Source organism: Saccopteryx leptura, chromosome 2 (assembly GCF_036850995.1).
Source record: "Saccopteryx leptura isolate mSacLep1 chromosome 2, mSacLep1_pri_phased_curated, whole genome shotgun sequence".
NCBI classification, from domain to species: domain Eukaryota; kingdom Metazoa; phylum Chordata; class Mammalia; order Chiroptera; family Emballonuridae; genus Saccopteryx; species Saccopteryx leptura.
In genome coordinates, this window is record NC_089504.1 from 40,626,178 (window position 1) to 40,648,502 (window position 22,325).

General features: G+C 41.0%; 1 protein-coding gene and 1 long non-coding RNA gene across 3 annotated transcripts in view; one reads left to right on the plus strand and one right to left on the minus strand.

Moving 5' to 3' along the window:
- The window catches only part of RIGI (RNA sensor RIG-I), a 71,627-nt gene that overhangs the window by 13,393 nt on the left and 35,909 nt on the right, over positions 1 to 22,325 (plus strand). The window contains exons 2-3 of one of the 2 annotated variants that reach the window (XM_066367844.1): positions 14,070 to 14,291; positions 21,478 to 21,612. In XM_066367844.1, the coding sequence (XP_066223941.1) occupies positions 14,186 to 14,291; positions 21,478 to 21,612 (241 nt within the window). In that variant the 5' untranslated portion in view covers positions 14,070 to 14,185. Of the gene's footprint in view, positions 1 to 14,069; positions 14,292 to 21,476; positions 21,613 to 22,325 lie in introns of those variants that run through there. The other variant, XM_066367845.1, reaches the window with a different exon arrangement.
- Positions 11,581 to 14,365, minus strand: LOC136394553 (uncharacterized). The gene is made up of 3 exons (XR_010749206.1): positions 14,254 to 14,365; positions 13,545 to 13,780; positions 11,581 to 12,287 (listed from the first exon to the last, which is right to left on the minus strand). It is a non-coding gene; the product is annotated as an uncharacterized lncRNA (long non-coding RNA).

Genomic DNA, 22,325 nt, shown 5'->3' on the forward strand with positions numbered 1-22,325 from the left:
AGATTTTTAGAAATAAGCTATGACCTTTCTGCTTCCAACAAGCATCACTGTAAACTTGTAGCTTAATACTATAGTTTTTTAACTTGCTCATATGAATTGAGGGTCGCTAAGACATTTTATTTTATCTCAGTTTCAGTGTTTTTGTGACTTTGTTTTCCTATATAAAGGAAACACAACCAAAATCATTTGCACTTGCTCATTCATTGATCCTCAGGTTCACAACTGGAGAACTTATTACACTTTTACTTCCTAGTCTAAGGTTTGACCTCAGCTCTTGAGGGAGCCAATAATCTAAGGGCTTCTCTAACCCTAATCTGTGGTAATGATGGGCAGTGTGTAGGGAGGGAGGCAAGGATTTAGTCAAAGTAAACTGATGGCCCATACGTAGTAGGAATTTTGCCATCATGGGGAATAGTTGCAGGCTGCTGATGTGAGCTGTGGACACCCTGAGCCAGCCAGTAGTACAACACTGTGCTTGGTAAATTTTTCAGAAGGTGTTTCGGGCTACTGGAAACCACATATTACCTGATTTGGGTTGTCTTCAGCCCCATTGCCCCCCCACATCGGGGGCAGAGGATGGGAAGTACATGGAGATGGGTTATTCCTCACCAGATGTCACCAGGATTCAGAGCATAGATCCATTTGTAACATTCAGCTCATTAGACCTATGTACAATTCACATGCTAGCTGGTTAAATTACTATGATAATGTAGATATCACTGAGGTCAGAATTTATATGGATATGTCCAGTGATTGGCACCTTTAGGAAAATCTACATGGGAAGCTAAATCATAATTGTGTATGTAATATCCTAAGTGGTTCAGAAAAATATACATGGAAAAAAGTAATGATAAAGCATATTGTAGCAAAATGTTAAAAAATTGTTGAGTGAGAGTAATAATGTAAGAATTCTTTGTACTGTCCTTGTAATGTATCTGTAAGCTTGAGATGACTTTTTTTTAATTGATGTGATAGAGAGCAAGCACAACATCAATCTGTTCCAGCTGGCTGTGCACTCATTGGTTGCTTCTTGAATGTACCCCGACAGGAATTGAACCTAAAACCTTGGCATACCAGGATGACGCTTTAATCAGCTGAGGTACCCTACCCTGTAAGCTTGAGATAATTTCAAAAAACAGTGCCTCCTCTGTAGTCCTACTAATTTGCCTGTACATGAGAGTGAGATATCCGTCAGGTATGCTCAACAAAAAGGGAATAAATCAGAAAGGCAAACATGCAGTGACTGTTAAAGCCACTATCTTGTGAGAGCTAGCTGTATGGTGATATTCAGGGTAGGTAATACAGTAATAGGGATGGTTGGAGTAAAATGAACTCAGTTTGAGACTGAGCTGCCTAATACTGCTCTGTCCCAATATGGTAGCTACTAGGCACATGTGGATATTGAGCACCAGAAATGTGGCTAGTGAAACAGGAACTGAATTTTTAAGTTATATTTAATTGCAATTAAGTTCAGCCACATGAAACTTATGGGTACCATGTTGGCCAGTACAGGTACAGAGCATTTCCATCATCACAGAAAATTCTATTGGGCATAATGGTACAGACGAAACTGCAACATTTCCGGTGGGTAGCTGGAAATACGAGTGCATTTTGGAAGAGAGATTGGAAAATGACCTTATATAAAGTGCCTAAAGTTGTAGTCACATGTCATTAAAAAACAAAACATGCCTGACCAGGCGGTGGCGCAGTGGAATGAGTGTTGGACTGGGACATGAGGACCCAGGTTCAAGACCCCAAGATCACCAGCTTGAGTGTGGACTCATCTGGTTTGAGCAACACTCACCAGCTTGAGCCCAAGTCGCTGGCTCAAGCAAGGGCTCATTAAGTCGGCTGTAGCGCCCCCCCCCCCCCCCCCATCAAGGCACATATGAGAAAGCAATCAGTGAACAACTAAGGTGCCACAATAAAGAATTGATGCTTCTCATCTCTCTCCCTTCCTGTCTGTCCCTATCTATCCCTCTCTCTGACTCTCTGTCATTAAAAACAAACAAAACAAACTTTTTTATAACATTCTCCTTTCCTCCATCATAAACTCATTCTAAATTTCTGGAGACCGTAATAGCAAATGTTGATTAAGCTCCCCCCCCCCCCCAAACATAGTGCTAACTTACATTTATTAGTAAAATTATTTGTAGTCTCTTCTTGCTCTCTCTGGGATAGTTTATGTCTTCCCTTCTCCTGTATTTTATTGATGTCTACTTGAATAAGTCTTTTGGAGCACTTTGGTTATTACTAGATATTGTTATAGACCACATTACCAAATTAAGGCTAGTAAATTGGCATTTATTAAATTACTGCCTCAGGACTCTGGAGCAGATAATTTCATCTGAAAGAGAATAAACTCACTCTGCATTATAACATTCATGGGTTATTTGATTGATTTTTGTCCCTTTAAAACTGATGATTAATTTATCTTTTTATTAACTTAAAAAATTTATTGATTTTAGAGAGGAAGGAAGAGAGAGAAACATCAATTTGTTGTTTTACCCATTTATGCATTTAATGGTTGAATCTTTGTTTTTTTAATTTTTGTTTATTGCTTTTAGAGCAAAAAGAAGGGAGAGGGGAGGAACGTGGAACTATCTGTTCCTGTATGTGCCCTGACCAGGGATTGATCCTGCAACCTCTGTGCTTCAGGATGATGCTCTAACCAACTGAGCTATTCAGCCAGGACTCAGTAGTCAATTCTTGTATGTGCCCTGAACAGATATCAACCCTACAACTTTGGCTTATCAGGAAAATGAACCAACTGAGCTATCTGGTAGGACTAACTAGTTCATCTTTATTCTGGAACTTTCCAGAAGGTATATGAATGGTATTGACTTGAGTATTCCTCCCTCTTTACTTGGGAGTTACACTTAATATTATCATGAAAAGAGAATATTTTTATATTAGTAGTTATGTTTATGTATCATTGAACTTAATCTCTGAGAATTGAAACTCCATTTTTTATGTGAGTATCATATTTGTTAAAGATACTGGATTTTCGGAAGAACAAAATTCTGTGAAATATAATTTATACTTATATATATTAATTATTCTGTTGATAATGGAATAATAGGAGAGTCTGCTCTTGCTAAAATTTTTGAGAACTCTGTTATATCCTGCTTATATACCCCGTGGTTAGGAAGAACTTGGGCTTCAAGCAGGGCATTATAACGTGAATAGCAATTAGTATTACATGTGTCCTGTCTTTGATTTTTATACTAACCACTCTGGGCACGGGGTTGTATTATGAACAAGTAAATTTAGAATTTAACATCCTATTGCAGTAAAAACTAAATTTCATTCATGTAAAATAAAGATGTTTCAAGAACTTTATAAACAGATACATGGAAGTTTGAGTTCTTGGCCCTAATATCCAGACCTCTGTAGATACAAGCAACATCATATTATCTCTCTGTAGAATTCATTGTCAGGAACTGGAACACTGTTCGTCGAATATGACACTGAGTCTTGATCTTGCACAAGACTGAAATGGTTTCCGTAGCATGACATGGCATGTCCATAAGTCTCTCTTTAGGGCTGTCCAGGCGGTGGCACAGTGGATAGATCCTTGGCCTGGGATGTTGAAGACCCAGGTTCAAAACCCCGAGTTCACTGGCTTGAGAGGGGCTCACCAGTTTGAGCACAGGATTGCCAGATTGAATGTGGCATCATAAACATGACCCCATGGTCACTGGCTTGAAGACCAAGGTTGCTGGCTTGAACCTAAGATCACTGTCTTGAGCAAGGGGTCACTAGCTTGGCTTGGCCCCCCAGTCAATGCACTCATGAGAAAGTAATCAATGAACAACTAAGGTACTACAACTGAGTTGATGCGTCTCCCTTCCTGTCCCTGTCTATCCCTCCCTCTCTCACTAAAAAGAAAAAAGAAGATTCATTCTGTGGCATCAAGGTGAGACTGTATAAGGTACAATCTAGGCTGGAAGTCCACAGTCGATGCCAGTGGGGTCAGGTGAGTGCCCTCTTCCAAGTGGAAGACTTCTTGTTGGCAGAAGACCAAGGATTTCTAATACAATGTGTCCCGTAAAGTCATGGTGCATTTTTGACCGTCACAGGAAAGCAACAAAAGATGATAGAAATGTGAAATCTGCACCAAATGAAAGGAAAACCCTCAGTTTCTGCAGGATGATGTGGCAGCATGTGCGCATGCGCAGTAGATGACGTAACATAATGTATACAGCAGATCAGCCCACGGCCGTGCCAGTCAAGATGTGGATGGTACAGAGGAAAGTTCAGTGTGTTCTGTGGCTTGCTAAATTCGAATCCGTGACCAAAGTGCAACGTGAATGTCAGCACGTTTATAACGAAGCGCCACCACATAGGAATAACATTACTCGGTGGGATAAGCAGTTGAAGGAAACCGGCAGTTTGGTGGAGAAACCCCATTCTGGTAGGCCATCAGTCAGTGACGAGTCTGGAGGCTATATGGGATAGCTACCTAAGGAGCCCTAAAAAATCTGTGCGTGAGCCCACATCAAACTGCACTGAATAGGTATGAAACTGGGAGAGTTTTCCTTTTATTTGGTGCAGATTTCACGTTTCTATCTTTTGTTGCTTTCCTGTGACCGGTGCAAAATGCACCATGACTTTATGGACACACTGTACAATTTTTAGACCATTATGGATTAGAAAGTACAGTCTTGACCCTACTCTATCAACCACCCTTCTCTACACTTTCCTCATGCCCAGCTATAATTTTATGGATTATGTTTAAATTACTCATTTGTAATACCTTTTAACTCTGTTGCTTCTTTCTTCTCTTCGTTCACCTACTTTAGAAATGAGCTACCTTTTCCTGGTAAGAGTCAGATAATAAATAATTTAGACTATGGACCATGTAGTCTCTGTATAGTCTTCCCCCCGCCCTACAAACTTTTAAAATGTTAAAACACTCCTGGCTGGTTTGTCAGAGCACTGTCCCGATACCCCAAGGTTGTAGGTTCAATCCCTGGTCAGGACACTGAGGCATTCAAGAATGAACCAATGAATGCATAAATAAGTGGAACAACCAAATTGATGTTTCTCTTCCTCTTCCTCTAAAAAAGTCAATAAAAAATGTTAAAAACATTTTTAGCCTGTAGAAAAACAAGCCATGTGCCAGATTTGTCCTGTAAGCAAGAGTTTGCTTAACCTATTACTTAGAAAGACCTCAGTCTGGATGAACCCTCTTAAGTTGTGCCTGTGTGCTAAGTGTTCTTGAGGGAAATCAATAACTATGCAGTCAGTGTCATCGTAAGAACACAGTCATCAGCCTCAATTCATGTTATATCTTAGCACAGTGGTCCCCAACCTTTTTTGGGCCACGGGCCAGTTTAATGTCAGAAAATATTTTCACGGACTGGCCTTTAGGGTGGGACAGATAAATGCACAAAATGAAATTATGCAACCAGCGTAAAAACTGGTATTTTTAAATATAATTGTCGAACTTACGAGACAAGCGTCAAGAGTGAGTCTTAGACAGATGTAACAGAGGGAATCTGGTCATTTTTAAAAAATAAAACATCGTTCAGACTTAAATATAAATAAAACAGAAATAATGTAAGTTATTTATTCTTTTCTGTGGACCGGTACCAAATGGCCCACAGACCGGTACCAGTCTGTGGCCCAGGGGTTGGAGACCACTGTCTTAGCAGACAACTTTCTTTAGTATCGTTGGTCATTGGTATAATTACTGTTTCACCCTTTTCCTCTTCAAACCTCCCACTCTGCAACACACACTTTTCATATTGGCTAGGCAGTTTGGGGCAGCATTAAGCTCAGGCAAACACAAACCCTGTGTGTTTACCAAAAACAATATCTCTAGTACATTATTATTATTTTTCTCTAGTAACATTTTATTTATTTACAGGGACAGAGAGAGGGATAGATAGGGACAGACAGGAACGGAGAGAGATGAGAAGCATCAATCATCAGTTTTTCATTGCGACACCTTAGTTGTTCATTGATTGCTCTCATATGTGCCTTGACCGCGGGCCTTCAGCAGACCGAGTGACCCTTGCTCAAGCCAGTGACCTTGGGTTCAAGCTGGTGAGTTTTTTTTTTAAATTATTTTTATTTATTTATTTTTAGATTTTATTTATTCATTTTTTTAGAGACAGGAGACAGAGAGAGAGGGAGAGACAGAGAAAGAAGGGAGGGAGGAGCAGAAAGCATCAACTCCCATATGTGCCTTGACCAGGGAAGCCCGGAGTTTCGAACCGGTGACCTCAGTGTTCCAGGTCGATGCTTTTACCCACTGCGCCACCGCAGATCAGGATTTTTTTTTTTTTTTTTGTGCTAAAGCCAGATGAGCCCATGCTCAAGCTGGCGACCCTAGGGTCTCAAACCTGGGTCCTCCGCATCCCAGTCCGACACTGTATCCACTGTGCCACCACCTGGTCAGGCTCTAGTAACGTTATTAAAGACACTGCCTGCCCAGCTAGTCTTGACTGGCTTTCTCATGTGTCTTCAGTCAACTGGGTAGGCCTGCTGATTTAGGATGGCCTCAGCTAGAATGACTGGGCTCTCTAGGTAGTTACTCCTGTTCCAGCATGTTAGCCTGAACTTGTTTAAATGGTATTCTCAGAAGTCCAAGAGAGAGAGCAGAAGTGTGCAAAGTCTTTCAAGCCTGGGCTCATTGACACCATCATTTCCTCATTCCATTGCTTCTAGCAAAGTCATAAAGTCAGGCAGATTCAATGAGAGGGAAAAGGCACCCCACTGTTGATGGGAAGAGCTGTAAAGTTCCATTGTAATGTTATAAAGTATCTGTACCTCAATTCCACGGGTTTATGTAGAGACACCAAGTCCAGATGAATTTTGAAGGATTTTATTAAAGGAGGAGATTTATTTAATATACCGGCCGCATATGACTAACAATGGGCAATGCAGACCCAAATCATGCACGCTTTGATCACATACAGGCTGGGGGGAGCATGACATCATGGCACAAGCTTACAACATTTGTTTAGGGAATCCGTAGAAACATTAAAACTTTTAAGGTAACATAATCAAAGACATTTACAAATCTTTCAGTGTCTATCTCCCCTCCTTTGCCTAAAGGTATGTTATGCTCAGGATTCCAGGAATGGAGAAAGAGCCAAAATAAATGTAGGGTGGTATGTAAATCCTGTCTCTTATAGTAAAAGAAAAGAAGTTCCTCAGACAACCTTTACTCTATAGTTAAAACTAAATGATCCATTGTCCTTGCAAGCCAGAAACTTTTACATTCTTCTCCCTCCCCTCCCCAAAGGAGGGACGGAACAGGGAAGCCTGACCTTTCCTCCAAAAATATCAATATTAATTTTGCAGCTTTTTGGTACCTTACTACAGTAAAAGGTATAAATGTTGGGAAAAGTGAAAAATTGTGTTAATTTTTGCAATCAACCTGCCACAAGGTCATCTTTTCAGCACTCAGTGAATGAAGCCCTCTTCCTCAGGCCAGTGATTTTCCACTGGTGTGCTGCAAGAAGTTTTAAAACATGCAATACCTGACTGTTTAGTTGGGGCACTAACCTCTTTTCCTTCAGACTGTCAAATAAAAAAATGACAACTGCCAATACAATAGCCATGTGGTGTGAATGAATCAAAATTATACCTTGCCTGATCAGTGGTGGCACAGTGGATAAGAGCATTGTTGGGCAGATAAAATATATTATGCTCACTTTGTTAAAGATGGCACTGCCCACATGGAAGCCTGTCGCCCAGGTGATATTAATGTGTGTTGGGGTGGGCTCTGGGCAGGCAGGACTTCCTTGTAGTCTGGGGCTTGGTTTTAGGACTAAGCTTTTCCCACACATTTTGATGTGGGGTGGTGCAATCCCATCGTGCCTCAGATAAGTGACTTTGTATTAGAGACTTCCCTATTTTGTATATTGGATTAAAGGTTTTGATTTCTACACTATAAAATGGGGGCAGACCGGAAACTTGCTCTCTCTTGGTTCCTGTGATTAGCATTAGAGGAGAGAGCAGAGAGAGGCCACATGGAGGAGGCCATGGGAAGCAGCCAAGATGGTGGAGTGTTGAGTGAGAAGCCAGTTTGTGCAGAGTTTGTGCAGGGAGAAGGAAGGAGATGGGGAACAGAGGTGAATAAGTCTGGTGAGCTAGAGACCTTTGATTCTAGGAAATTCGGATAAGTCGGTAGCTTTGTGAGTGCTGAATGAGTAGATTTTGGAGCCCAGTGTGTGTTTTTACTTGCCAGGTGCAAGCTAGGATTAAAGATGATGGCCCACCAGTTTTTGGCTCCATTGTTTCTTTACCGACTGTCCGAATCTAATGCGAACCTGCATGGGCCAGGTGGCTGTGATGGTGGCCATGGATACTGGCTTTACAAGCATGGACATGTAATGCTGAGGACCCAGGTTCAAAACCCTGAGGTTGCCAGCTTGAGCATGGGGTCACCAGCTTGAGCCCAAAGGTCACTGGCCAAGGGTTGCTGGCTTTAGCAAAGGGTCACTGGCTCAGCCTGACCTCCCCCCTTCAAGGCATGTATGAGAAGCAATCAATGAACTAAAGTGCCACAACTATGAGTTAATGCTTCTCATCTCTCCCCCCCCCCCCCCAAAACAAAACAAAAACCCAGAAAACAAAAATTTAAAAAACCCAGTATGCTATGTTTTACCAGAAGCAGCCTCATACAGGTCTTGTTTACTTTGTCTTGATGTACCATTTTCTTTTATGCTTGATTTAATCTTATGTTGTTTTATACAGTACCATGCTGTACAGACTTGTGGCCCAGGAGCAATAAACTGGCTATATCTTGTAGCCTAGGTGTATAGCAGGCTCTGCCATCTAGGTTTGTGTAAGTGCACTCAATATTTGCACAGTGATGAAATCGCCTAATGAGGCATTTCCCAGAATGTATCTCTGTTGTTAAGCAGCTTATGACTGTACCAAGAATTATAGTTAAAAGAGGTAAAAGCGCCTGACCAGGCGGTGGTGCAGTTGATAGAGCGTCGGACTGGGATGCAGAGGACCCAGGTTCGAGACCCCGAGGTCGCCAGCTTCAGCGTGGGCTCATCTGGTTTGAGCAAAAATTCACCAGCTTGAACCCAAGGTCGCTGGCTCAAGTAAGGGGTTACTCGGTCTGCTGAAGGCCCACAGTCAAGGCACATATGAGAAAGCAATCAATGAACAACTAAGGTGTCGCAATGCGCAACGAAAAACTAATGATTGATGCTTCTCATCTCTCTGTTCCTGTCTGTCCCTGTCTATCCCTCACTCTGACTCTCTCTCTGTCTCTGTAAAAAAATAAATAAATAAATAAAAATTTAAAACAGAGGTAAAAGCAAAAATATATTTGATTAACCCAAATTGAAGGAATAGAGTAGAGGAACAAGATTGGATGAAACAAACAGCAAAATTGTAGTTTTAATCTCTTGTCAATAATTAAATGTAAATGGATTTACTGCTTCAATTAAAAGGCAGAGATGATCAGAGTTGATAAAAAAAAGAAAGACCCAACTATAAGTTATATACTAGAAATGTGCCCTTTTTAAGTTATTTTTTATTTTAGAGAGAGAGGAAGGGAGAGATAGAGAGAAACATCGTTTCGTTCCTGCATGTACCCTGACCAGGGATTGAACAGGCAACCTCTACTTTAGGACGATGCTCTAACCAACCGAGCTACCCAGTGAGGGCTAGAGATGGAATTTTAATATTAACAGAGAAGTTGAAAGCAATAGGATGGGAAAAGATATACCACGCAAACATTAAGTATAAGAAAGCTATTAAGGCCCTGGCCAAATAGCTTGGTTGGTTGCAGCATCATCCCAAAGCACAGAGGTTGCCGGTTCCATCCCTGGTCAGGGCACATACAGGAGCAGATTGATGTTCCTGTCTCTATCTCTTCCCTCCTCTCTGGCTAAAATCAATCAATCAATAAAAAAAATTTAATTAAAAAAAGAATACTGTTATGGATATAGTAATATCACATGAAGTAGACTTTGACATATTTTACAATGATAAAAGACTATTTATCAAGAAGATACGGCAACCTTAAATGTGTATGCATCTAATAACAGCTACAAAATTATGATGTAAAAATTAGTAGAAAAAAAGGGAAAAGTGGACAAATAACTATTCATAGTGGGAGATTTTAACACCCCCTCTCAGTACTTGACAGAATAAGTAGACACAGAATTAGTAAGGATATATGAGACTTGAACCACACTATAACTCAGCCTGACATTTATGGAACATTACCCAAAAGCTGCAGCATATACATTCTTCTTAAGTGTATCTGGAACATACATCAATGTAGTCCAATGCTGAGCCATAAGAGAAGTTTCAATACATTTCAAAAGATCAGCAGGAGGGAAAAGGGAGATGGGAGGTGGAGGAGGGTAGAGAGCGGCTAGATGGTGATGGAAGGAGTCTTGACTCGGGGTGGTGAACACACAATGCAATGTACAGATGATGTAGTATAGAATTGTACATCTGACACCTGTATGATTTTACCCCAATAATTTCAATAAAATTAAAAAGAAATTCAAAATATCAAAACCTTACAACATATTGAACATCTCAAGATTAAAATCAGAAGCCACTAACCCTAAACTGTTTAGAAAATTCCCAATATTTGAAAAATAAACAGCACATTTCTAAATAACTCATAGGTTAAAGAAGAAATCACAGAAATATTAGAAACTACGTCAAATGGAATGACATTGAAAAGTATCAGAACTGATGGGATGTTAGAACTTAGCTGAGAGAAGGGAAATTTATAGCCTCAAATGCTTAGATTAGAAAAGAAAAATGTATAAAATTGGTAATCTAAACTTATACCTTAACAAACTAGTAAAAAAAATAAAAAGCAAATTAAACCCAAAGGAAGTAGGAGAAAAGAATAATGATTGGAATGGAATGAAATAGAAAAAAAGGATAACAGTTTTAAAAATATATATCAAAGCCAAAGTTTGTTTTTTGAAAAGACAAAAAAAAATTGTTAAATTCCTGGCAACACTGATTTTTTTTTAAATGTAAAGATTATAAGGAATATCAAGAACTTAATACCAATAAATTTAATAATTTAGAGGAAATGGTCAGGTTCCTTAAAAAGCACAACTTACCAAAACTGATTTGAGATAAAATTTTAAACTCAGAATAGCCTTATATCTAGTAAAGAAGTTGAATCATTATAAAGAATCTTCAAGTAAAGAAAACTCCATGGTCAAATGGTTTCATTGGTGGATTCTGTAAAAACATTTAAGAAAGCATTGATACCAATCTTACACAAACTCTCGTCTTATGAGGCCAGCATAACCCTTACATTATAAGAAAGGAAACTTACAGACCTATATCCTTTAGGAATATATAAGTACAAAAATATTAGCAAATTGAATCCAGAAGTATATTAAAAAGTTATACTATATTATGACCAAATGGGATTTATCCCAGGAATTCTAGGTTGTTTTAATATTCAAAAATAATGAAATTCACCTTGTTAACAATATATGAGCAGCAAAACCATTTGAAAAATGCAACACCCATTCATGATAAAAACTGAGCAAACCATGAATAAAAGGATATCAGACTGATAAAGGGAAGGCATCTAAGAAAAACCTACATTTATAGAAAAACTATAAAATACAGACAACATTGTAATTAAAGTGAAACATCAATCTCATTTCTCAGCTGAGATTAGTAATAAGGTAAGGGTGTGAAGTCTCACCACTTGCATTCAACTTTTTATTGGAGGTCATAGGTGGTGGAATAAGGAAACAAAATGCAAAGCATAAAGATTGGAAAAGAAGAAGTAAAAACCATGTATGTATTCACAAATGACATGATTATTTACCTAGCAAAATGTAAGGAATCTATAGAACAGTTACTAGACCCAATAAGTGATTTAGCAATGTTGCATAAAACAAGGGAAAACAAAACAAAACAAAAACACTTGTATTTCTATATACTAGCAACAAACAATTTGAAAATGAAACTCTAGAAACAATTCTGGGCCCTGGCCGGTTGGGTCCATGGATAGAGCATTGGCCCAGCATGTGGACGTCCTGGGTTCGATCCCCAGTCAGGGCACACATGAGAAGCAACCATCTCCTTCTCTTCTCTTCTTTCTCTCCTTCTTCTCTCTCTTCCCCTCTTGCAGCCTGTGGCTCAGTTGGTTTGAGTGTCAGCCCCGGGAGCTGAGGATAGCTTGACTGGTTGTAGTGTTGGCCTCAGGCACTGAGCATAGCTTGGTTGATTCAAGTATTGGCTCCAGACGGGGGTTGCCAGGTGGATTCCAGTTGAGGTGCATGTGGGACTCTGTCTCTATCTTCCTTCCTCTCACATTAAAAAATTAAATTAAAAAAAATCCATTTAGAGTATCATCAAAGAACAAAATAGGTAAGATAAAATTAATAGATATTTATAAGACCTGTCCTCTTAAAACTATAAAATAGTGCTGAGAGAAACTAAAGAAAACAAATAAATAAATTTATGAATTAGAACTCAATATTGCTAAAATGTCTAGTCCCCCTGCTAAGATGTCTAGTACCCCCAAGTTAATCTATAGGCTCAGTGCAGCCCTGACAAAATCTCAGTTACCAGTGTGTGTGGGAAGAGGGCGGGGAGATTGACAAAGTGATTCTTATATCATAGTGAAATGCAAAGATTCTGGAATAGCACTGTAATCTTTACAAAGAAGAATAAAGCAGTATGAGCAGAGATAAATGAAACTGGTTAGATTTAAAAATAGACTTGTGTACATACAATCAATTGATTTTTTGACAACGAGGCTAGGGCTATTCAATGGGAGAAGAAAATTTTTTCAACAAATGAAACACTTTATACTGGAACAATTAAAAGTATGAAAAAATCAAACATTGACCCCTACCTCACACCACAATAAAATTGATTTGAGATTATCATAGTCCTAAATGTAAAAGCTAAAAATACAAACAGTCTAAAAGAAAACAAAGAATACCTTAATGGCCTAGATAAAGTAGATAAAGTAGATAAAGATTTATTAAAGGTCACAAAAAGCAATAGACAAGAGAAAACAACTGATAAATTAGATTGCACCAAAATAAACTTTTTTCTCAAAAACCTTTAAGAAAATGAAACAGTAAGTCACAGACTGGGAGAAGACATTTGGGATACATATATTTGACAGTTGGCTTGTATCCAAAATAAGTAACTTGTAAATCCATGATACAAACAAAAACCACTCAATCAGCCCTGGCTGGATACCTCAGCTGGTTAGAGCATTGGGTCAGAAGCACAGAGGTTGTGGGTTCAATGTCTGGTCTGGGCACATACAGGAAAGATGGGTATTCCTGTCTCTCTCTCATCCTTGCTCTCTAAATACATTTAAAATAAATTAAAAAAAAACCAATCAGGCAAAAGATTGGAGCAAATGAGTCACAAAATTATGTAAGTGGCCATCACCATTTCACATCAACCAAGATAGCAAGCAAAAAGTGACCAATGTGTGTACTTACTGGATGTGTGTCTACTGGTGGAGCTCAATGGGAGTGCAAAATAGTAAGGTTATATTGGAAAACAGGTGGCAGTTTCTGTAAAGTTAAACACACACTTACCCTAGTGCCCACACAGCCTGGTGGAAGTGGTTCCACTGTGTACCTTTCTCAAAATTCAGAATTGTACACAAGCTGTGTCATAGGCCAGAGTGGACAAAGCTTCCACCTGGAATTCTGAGGTAGCTGTTTTTTGCAACCTTGGGCTTGAGAGGTAAAGGCACATGGAACAGTCAATGAATGACTAAAGTGAAGCTGTTAAGAGTTGATACTTCTCGCGCCTGGTCCCTCTCCTCTTTCTGTAAAATCAATAAGTAAAATAAAATAAAATAAAAAAACAATTCTCAAAAAAAAAAAAAAAAAAAAAAAAAAAGAATTGAGACTTTACCACTATACAAGCAAAACAAAAAAATAAGATAAAATAAGAATCAAAAAGCAATTCCCAGAGGTCCACCTACGGTCCCGCGTCCACGAGCGCCCACCGGTGGGAAAAGCAGGGAGCCAGAAAGGAAACTGAAACCCCAGGGGACTGAAGGGTCACAGCCCTTCCTCGCTCGGCTAGTTGCAGTTTCGGTTTTTCCTTTCCAGTTAAGATTTCCCCGGCAGCTCTGCCTCTCTGTGCTGGGATTACTGTCGGCTCCGGCGGGATTTAAACGGAGTGGAGCGCTGGTGAGACAGCACAGCGCCGGGAGCCAGCTCCGGCCATGACGGCGGAGGAGCGGCGGAATCTACATGCCTACCGGGACTATGTCACGAAGATTCTGGATCCTACCTTCATCCTGAGTTACATGGGCCCGTGGTTTAAGGAGGGTGAGTGGTTCCCGGGGACACCCGCCACTTGGGGTTGGAAAGCAGTTCCGGAAGTATTTTCTCTTGGCTTTCCCCACTTCTTTTAATTAATACGGTAGCCTAGTGGGAACCTGGAAACGCGGGACTTGTTGCAAGATCCCGACAGTATTTTAGACTAGAGATTGCAGAGTTTGAGCGTGACGTTGGAGGCCCCCGGTGGGAAACTGAGTCTGGCGAGGTGACATGACTTGCTTAGGGATGCACATTTATTTAGATTTAAAACTGAAGAAACCAGTCGCTATCCATTTCATTTATTTCTGCTAATAGTTACGTTTTACTCTGTGTTCAGTTTTGTACTGACATCAGAGATTGAGAAATAAAACACAGACCCTGCCTTAAAATACTGTCCAGCCCAAGGTTTCGGGGGTGGGACACCGGTGAGGATGGGTGATACAAATGATTACAAAATACTGTCAGAACTACAGGATAGTTGATGCTTCCTAATAGATAATACATGTGGTTATATGGGCAAATTCTCTCCAATGGTAGTCTAATGCCTGACACATATGAGTTGCTTCTTTACTGAATCAATACATAAGTGTATGACAAAATGGCATTCACACGTTTGTTAGTGTTTCACTCATTGCAGGGAATTCTAAAAGAATGTCTTGCACAGGCTTACAGTCTTCAGTGGCAGAAGCTACTCTGTGGTCATTCCAAGTACATTACTCTGCTGTTACTTCCAAGTACGTAGCTGGAAAGTTGAGAGGAGCAAGACTTGGACTGAATGGCTTTAAGCTTCAATTCGGGCGTTTCCATCCAGCTTTTGAAACACCTGGTGATGCATAATGGCCATTTTGTACAGTTGTAGTGAAGTGCTTTGTGCTGGAGGTGAGCATAGGCTGTAGATTAGAATGAGAAGGAAGGTGGTGCCTAGAGGGAATTGAGATGAGAGTGGATCTGGCAAGTGCCTAGATATCTTTCCTGATGTGAGGCAGTTTTTGGAAATTGCATTAAAGCAGACGGGTAAGTTTTCTGCTCGTTGCTCTGCAAAACCAAACCACCGGCTGTCGGGTGAGAAGTGAGAGAACACCACCAACAGTGGACCGCCACTTTCTAGTTGTGCGCAGAGTGAAGTAACAAAATAACATCCTAGTCCTGACCGGGTAGCTCAGTTGATCAGTCCTAGTGTGCAAATGTTGGCTGGTCTAGCCCTAGTCAGGGCACATACAAAAACACATCAATGTTTCTGTCTCTTTCTAAAATCGATCAACAAATTAAAAAATAAATAAGCAAAATAACATCCTAATGACCACAGAGTAGCTTCTGCCACTGAAGACTGTAAGCCTGTGCAAGACATTCTTTTAGAATTCCCTGCAATGAGTGAAACACTAACAAACGTGTGAATGCCATTTTGTCATACACTTATGTGTTGATTCAGTAAAGAAGCAACTCATATGTGTCAGGCATTAGACTACCATTGGAGAGAATTTGCCCATATTACTACATGTATTATCTAATAGGAAGTATCATGTTAGAACTGAGGAATTAGTGGTGAACTTACAAGAAATAGTCCCTGCCCTAATAGAGATTAGAGTGTATAGGTGAAGGCGGGTAACTAAATAAACAATAGATAATCAAGTGGGTAAGTGCTTTGATGGAAAACCGGTAGCACACTGTTGGAACGCATAGGTGGGATCCTTTTTAATATATGTTACTTTTAATTTATAGTTATAATGCTACCACAGTTTAACCAAAAGGTAAGTTTAAAAAAGCAAACTGGGCCCTGGCCCGTTGGCTCAGCGGTAGAGCGTCGGCCTGGCGTGTGGGGAACCCAGGTTCGATTCCCGGCCAGGGCACATAGGAGAAGCGCCCATTTGCTTCTCCACCCCTCCCCCCTCCTTCCTCTCTATCTCTCTCTTCCCCTCCTGCAGCCAAGGCTCCATTGGAGCAAAGATGGCCCGGGTGCTGGGGATGGCTCCTTGGCCTCTGCCCCAGGCGCTAGAGTGGCTCTGGTTGGGGCAGAGCGACGCCCTGGAGGGGCAGAGCATCGCCCCCTGGTGGGCAGAGCTTCGCCCCTGGTGGGCGTGCCAGGTGGATCCCAGTCCGGCGCATGCGAGAGTCTGTCTGACTGTCTCTCCCCGTTTCCAGCTTCAGAAAAATACAAAAAAAAAAAAAAAAAGCAAACTGAAGAATACTGTATATTTTCTTTTTGAATGTTAAAGGTACCATAGAAGTTTTATTTTGAGGCAGTTTTTGTCATTTAATTGGTTTATATCTTTATTGCTCATTTTTTTATACTTTATCATGTACACATGACTCCATAAACGTTTTGCTTTCTCCTCATCTTTTTCTGTTTTCTATTAGATTGTTTCTATATCTCCTTTTTTTTTTTTTCTTGGCTGCTTTGGAATCTCTGGATTCTATTCATTAACCGTAATCTGTGACAAATATATTTTGTCAGTCAGGATTCAGTCAGAGAATGGAAACACTAAGGACTGTTCTGGCTGGATGTACACTCTGACTCATGTTTTGTTTTGTTTTGTTTTTTTACGTTCATTAGATGGCAGTGGAAGCTTATCCATATTCTTATGCCCATACATTCTTATGCGCACACACAAATACAGCAGTATGCCTAATTACATTAGCAATGTTCTGTATCTCTTTTATAATAATTCTTCTCTCTATGTGTTGGATATTGGGAAAGGAGCATTGAAGACATGTTTCTTTTGGAGAGCTTGCATTCCCTGGGGTTATGCAGAGCTTAACTTAGGTTATCCATGAGGTTTCAAGGTAGACTTGAGTGTGGGCTACAGATTTTTTTTCTTTTTTCTTTTTCTTATTAAGTGAGAAGCGAGGAGGTAGAGGACAGACTCCCACATAAGCCCCAACTGGGATCCACCTGGCAAGCCCCTATAGGGCAATGCTCAGCCCACTTGGGGCCACTGCTCTGTTGCTCAGCAAATGAGCTATTTAAGCACCTGAAGTGAGGCCATGGAGCCATTCTCAGCACCCAGGGCCTACTTGCTCAAACCATTCAAGCCATGGCTGTGGGAGAGGCAGAGGCAGAGAGAAAGAGAGAGAGACAGAGAGAGAGATAGAGGAGATGGAAGGGTGGAGAAGCAGATGGTCACGTCTCCTGTGTGCCCTGACTGGGAATCGAACCTGGGACTTCCACACACTGGACTGACGCTCTACTGCTGAGCCATATTTTTTCATATTTTTCAATATCCTTTTGGAGTCAAAGGCTAATCATATATGCAGGAGGGGCATTGGGGGAGCAGTATTCTGAGTATCCATTCCTTCAGTAACATATTCTGGACACATTCATGATCCAGCACTGCAAAAGGCACTTTGATAATGATTATAATACCAAGATAACATAAAGATGGTCACACTGTCACTGGGTGGGACCAGCCCAAGTCTGACTCAGACTGGCCTGTAGTGTGTAGGTTTTTTACTTTATGCAAGAAATATTTCCTAACATGAGTTCAGGTGATTTTAAGAATGTATTTATTAAAGCTGGGGACAGTGATAGTTTAGAGCAGGCGTCCCCAAACTTCCGCCCGCGGCCGCATGCGGCCCCCGCTGCATTTCTGGAAGGGGCACCTCTTTCATTGGTGGTCAGTGAGAGGAGCACTGTACGTGGCGGCCCTCCGATGGTCTGAGGGACAGTGAACTGGCCCCCTGAGTAAAAAGTTTGGGGACCCCTGGTTTGGAAGAATGAAAAATGTTCGTACCTGAGATAAGGTGTGGGCATGCTCCAGACAGCCCCACTGTTGACATCCTTTGTCTTGAGGGCTCTTATCTCTGTTTTTCAGGATGGGAATTTTAGGGTAGTTCTCAGGGGAGAGTTTCAGCAGGATATTTGTTAATTTTCCAGGTGTGTGTTTTTTTAATATGTTGATGTACTAAAATAGGTGTTTAGAGCTGTGATGAACCTTTTTATAAAACCCGCCCACTTTGCACTGGCCGGTTGGCTCAGCGGTAGAGCGTCAGCCTGGCGTGCGGGGGACCAGGGTTCGATTCCTGGCCAGGGCACATAGGAGAAGCGCCCATTTGCTTCTCCACCCCCCCCTCCCTTCCTCTCTGTCTCTCTCTTCCCCTCCCGTAGCCAAGGCTCCATTGGAGCAAAGATGGCCTGGGTGCTGGGGATGGCTCCTTGGCCTCTGCCCCAGGCGCTAGAGTGGCTCTGGTCCCGGCAGAGCGACGCCCCGCCCCGGAGGGGCAGAGCATCGCCCCCTGGTGGGCAGAGCATCGCCCCTGGTGGGCGTGCCGGGTGGATCCCGGTGGGGCGCATGCGGGAGTCTGTTTGACTGTCTCTCCCCCGTTTCCAGCTTCAGAAAAAAACAAAAAAAAAAACAAAAAAAAACCCGCCCACTTTTGCAGTGCTGGTCAACCTGGTCCCTCCCGCCCCCTAGTGGGCGTTCCACGGTCCAGCTTTCATGGTGGGCCAATCGCGGTGCTGTTTGGTTGCTCTGCTACCGCCCACCATGAAAGCTGGAACGCCCACTAGGGTGCGGGAGGGACCAGGTTGACCAGCACTGCAAAAGTGGGCGGGTTTTATTAAAAGGTTCACCATCACGAGTTTAGAGGGACCAGGGTCATTTTCTGGTCAGCTTTGCCTATATCTTTGATTTGTTTGACTGTAATTGGTTTGTTGTGGTTATTATTTATTCCTTTGACTTTATCCATCCTTGGATTTGGCTGGAACCAATTGCACTATTGGCTTTCTGTTATCTAACTCCTTGACCTGGGTGATTCAAGCTATGTTACTTCTGGTTGGGAAGAGAGGTATAAACTATTTACTCTCAAGTGTTCTTGGTCAGGGAATATTAAAATTTTGCAATTTACTAGTGGACCATGAATTGCTTGATTTTTGTCTAACCATTTGCCTCAGTTTCCCTTTTCTCACTTGTCAAAAAAAATTCTTACATCTATCTTCCTCAACAGCATGTCGATGGTCATAGTCTAAGGGAAAAGACAGACCCTCAAACAGTTACTATACACTATGCTGTGTCAGTGCAAATGCACAGGAAAGGTATCAAGAAATGCTACCTTGGGAAGCTGGAGATACACGTGCTATATATGGATGAACATTGAAAACAGTATGCTGGCCTGACCTGTGGTGGCGCAGTGGATAAAGCGTCGACCTGGAAATGCTAAGGTTGCTGGTTCGAAACCCTGGGCTTGCCTGATCAAGGCACATATGGGAGTTGATGCTTCCAGCTCCTCCCCCCTTCTCTCTCTCTGTCTCTCCTCTCTCTCTCTCTCTGTCTCTCCCTCCCTCTCCTCTCTAAAATGAATAAATAAATAAAAAAAAGTTTAAAAATAGAAAACAGTATGCTAAATAGAAGAACTCAGTCACAAAGCCTATGAGTTGTATGATACCTTTATACGAAATGTCCAAAATGGGCAAGTCCTTAGAGACCTAAGTAGATTATCGGTTGCCTGAAGCTAAGGGGAGGATAAATAACTGCTAATGAGTACAAGATTTCTTTGTACAGTAATGCAAATGGACTAAAATTAGACAGTGTTAATAATTTCACAACTCTTAAAAAGCATGGAATTTTACACTTTAGAGTGGTTAATTTTACCTGATCTGTAGTGGTATGGTGGATAAAGTATTGTCTTCGGTGAGGTCACTGATTCAAAATCCCAGGCTTGCCCGGTTAAGGAATATATAAGAAGCAACTACTACAAATTGATGCTTCCCATTCCTCCTCCTCCCCCCTTCCTTCTCTCTCTTCTCACTAAAATCAATAAATAAGTCTTTTTTAAAAAGCGTTAATTTTTGCCTGACCAGGCGGTGGCGCAGTGGATAGAGCGTCGGACTGGGATGCGGAGGACCCAGGTTCGAGACCTCGAAGTCACCAGCTTGAGCATGGGCTCATCTGGTTTGAGCAAAGCTCAACAACTTGAACCCAAGGTTGCTGGCTTGAGCAAGGCGTTACTCGGTCTGCTGAAGGCCCACGGTCAAGGCACATATGAGAAAGCAATCATGAACAACTAAGGTGTCACAATGAAAAACTAATGATTGATGCTTCTCATCTCTCTCTGTTCCTATCTGTCTGTCCTTACTTATCCCTCTCTCTGACTCTCTGTCTCTGTAAAAAAAAAAAAAAAAAAAAAAAAAGGCATTAATTTTATCATATCATTGCCAAAACAGAGAAGGAAGGCATTCCTTCCTTTCATTCAACATACCTTTGCTGAATGTCTGTTATGTGCTACATGTTCTCTTCTAATCTATGAGAATACAATGGTTAACCATCCAGGCATCTGGCTTACTCCCTTGGGCTTTACATTCCACTTATATAGGGAAAAAAGAATGGAAGATTACCAAATGTCAGGTCATATGAAAGCAATGCTTTGGTTACCACCCCAGACACGGAGATAGTGTACAAACTCAGCATGACAACCTGTAGGTTGGTAGATAGCTGCTACCTGGCCTCACCGTGTTTCTCTTTAGCTCCTTTGCTTTCTTTTTTCTGCCACATTGCCTACTGTCTTAGCAAGAGCCTGGAAACAGGACCATGAAAATATCTCTGTTTATTTCTAACTCTGCTTGCTGAGTCCACTGTGATTGTTACTGATGCCACGGAGTGGTCCTGTCCTCACACTCCTAGTCCTGCAGTTGATTCAGACTTTTTAACAAGAGACCATCAAAATGGTGGAGGAAGCCTTTGTTCTTCCATCTAATCCAGTGCTACCAGGGCTTCTCCCTTGTTGTGGGAGATTTTTCATACATCTTTAAGAAACTTCTTTTTAATAATTGTTTTTTCAACAATCTCGATGTGGCTTCTTCTGTATATCCTTGGTTACAGGACTTCTCTTCGACGAGACTTTGGGCAGTCCTCAGTGATGGTGGTTCTGTAGTTGTAATTTTGATGTGGTCATGGGAGGAGGTGAGCACAATGTTTACCTATTCTGCCATCTTGACTGAAAGCCAAGAGACTCCTTTTCTTTAGGGCTGCCCTAGAGTGTTCTCCCAGACTTTTATACCAAACTAGGAGAATTTTAAGAGAGGTTGAGAGGATGGGTTGGTGAAGAACGAGCAGAGAATTTGCTGCCTTCCCATAGTTCCTGCTATTGCTGTTATTTGTTACAGTTTCTATCCATTTTTGAGATGGTTTGACAACCTTTTTCAGGTTTTTCTTCCAATGAGTAGTTCTACAGTTTGATGAGTCATTCTGGCTTCTGTTTGTAGTTGAGGTGCAATATATTCAGGCTGAGAAAAACAACAAAGGTGTGACAGAGGCTGCCTCGCTTTTTCTCAAGTTCCTATTGGAGATCCAGGAGGAAGGCTGGTTCCGTGGCTTTTTGGACGCTCTTTACCATGCAGGTTAGTTCATTCTTTTTACTCACAAATCAGAGTATACTATGTGACTGTTACGAATGCTGTAAAAGTGGAATGCTGTTAAGTTTGAGATATCCACATATAGTTCATGTCTTTTAATCTGAGGCAGTGTAAAGACTTTTCAAACAGATAATATAATTGTCTACCTAAAATACCCAAAAGAATCTACAGAGTATTATAACTGATGGGAGAATTTAGCAAGTGTCTTGGATAAAGATCAGTATACAAAAGTTAGTTGAATCTTCACCCACTGGAAGCAAATAATAAAAAATCTAATCCAAAATGAAATATTAGCCTGACCTGTGGTGGCGCAGAGGATAAAGCGTTGACGTGGAGCTCTGAGGTCGCCAGTTCACAACTCTGGGCTTGCCTGGTCAAGGCACATACAAGAAGCAAGTATGAGTTGATGCTTCCTGCTCCTCCCCCCTGCCCTGCCTTTCTCTCTCTCTCTCTCTCTCTCTTTCTCTCTTCTCACTAAAAAAAAAAAATCAATAAATAAAATCTTTTAAACATTTATTTTAAAAAATTAATAAAATGAAATATCATTTATAATAGTAAAAAAAATATGTATTTAGGAATAAACCTAGCAAAAGTATGTAAAGTCTGAATGGAGAATATGATATAATGTTATTGAAAGATATTAAAGAAGTCCTATCTAAGTAGAGGTATGCACATGGAGAGGATATCATAAAAATGTC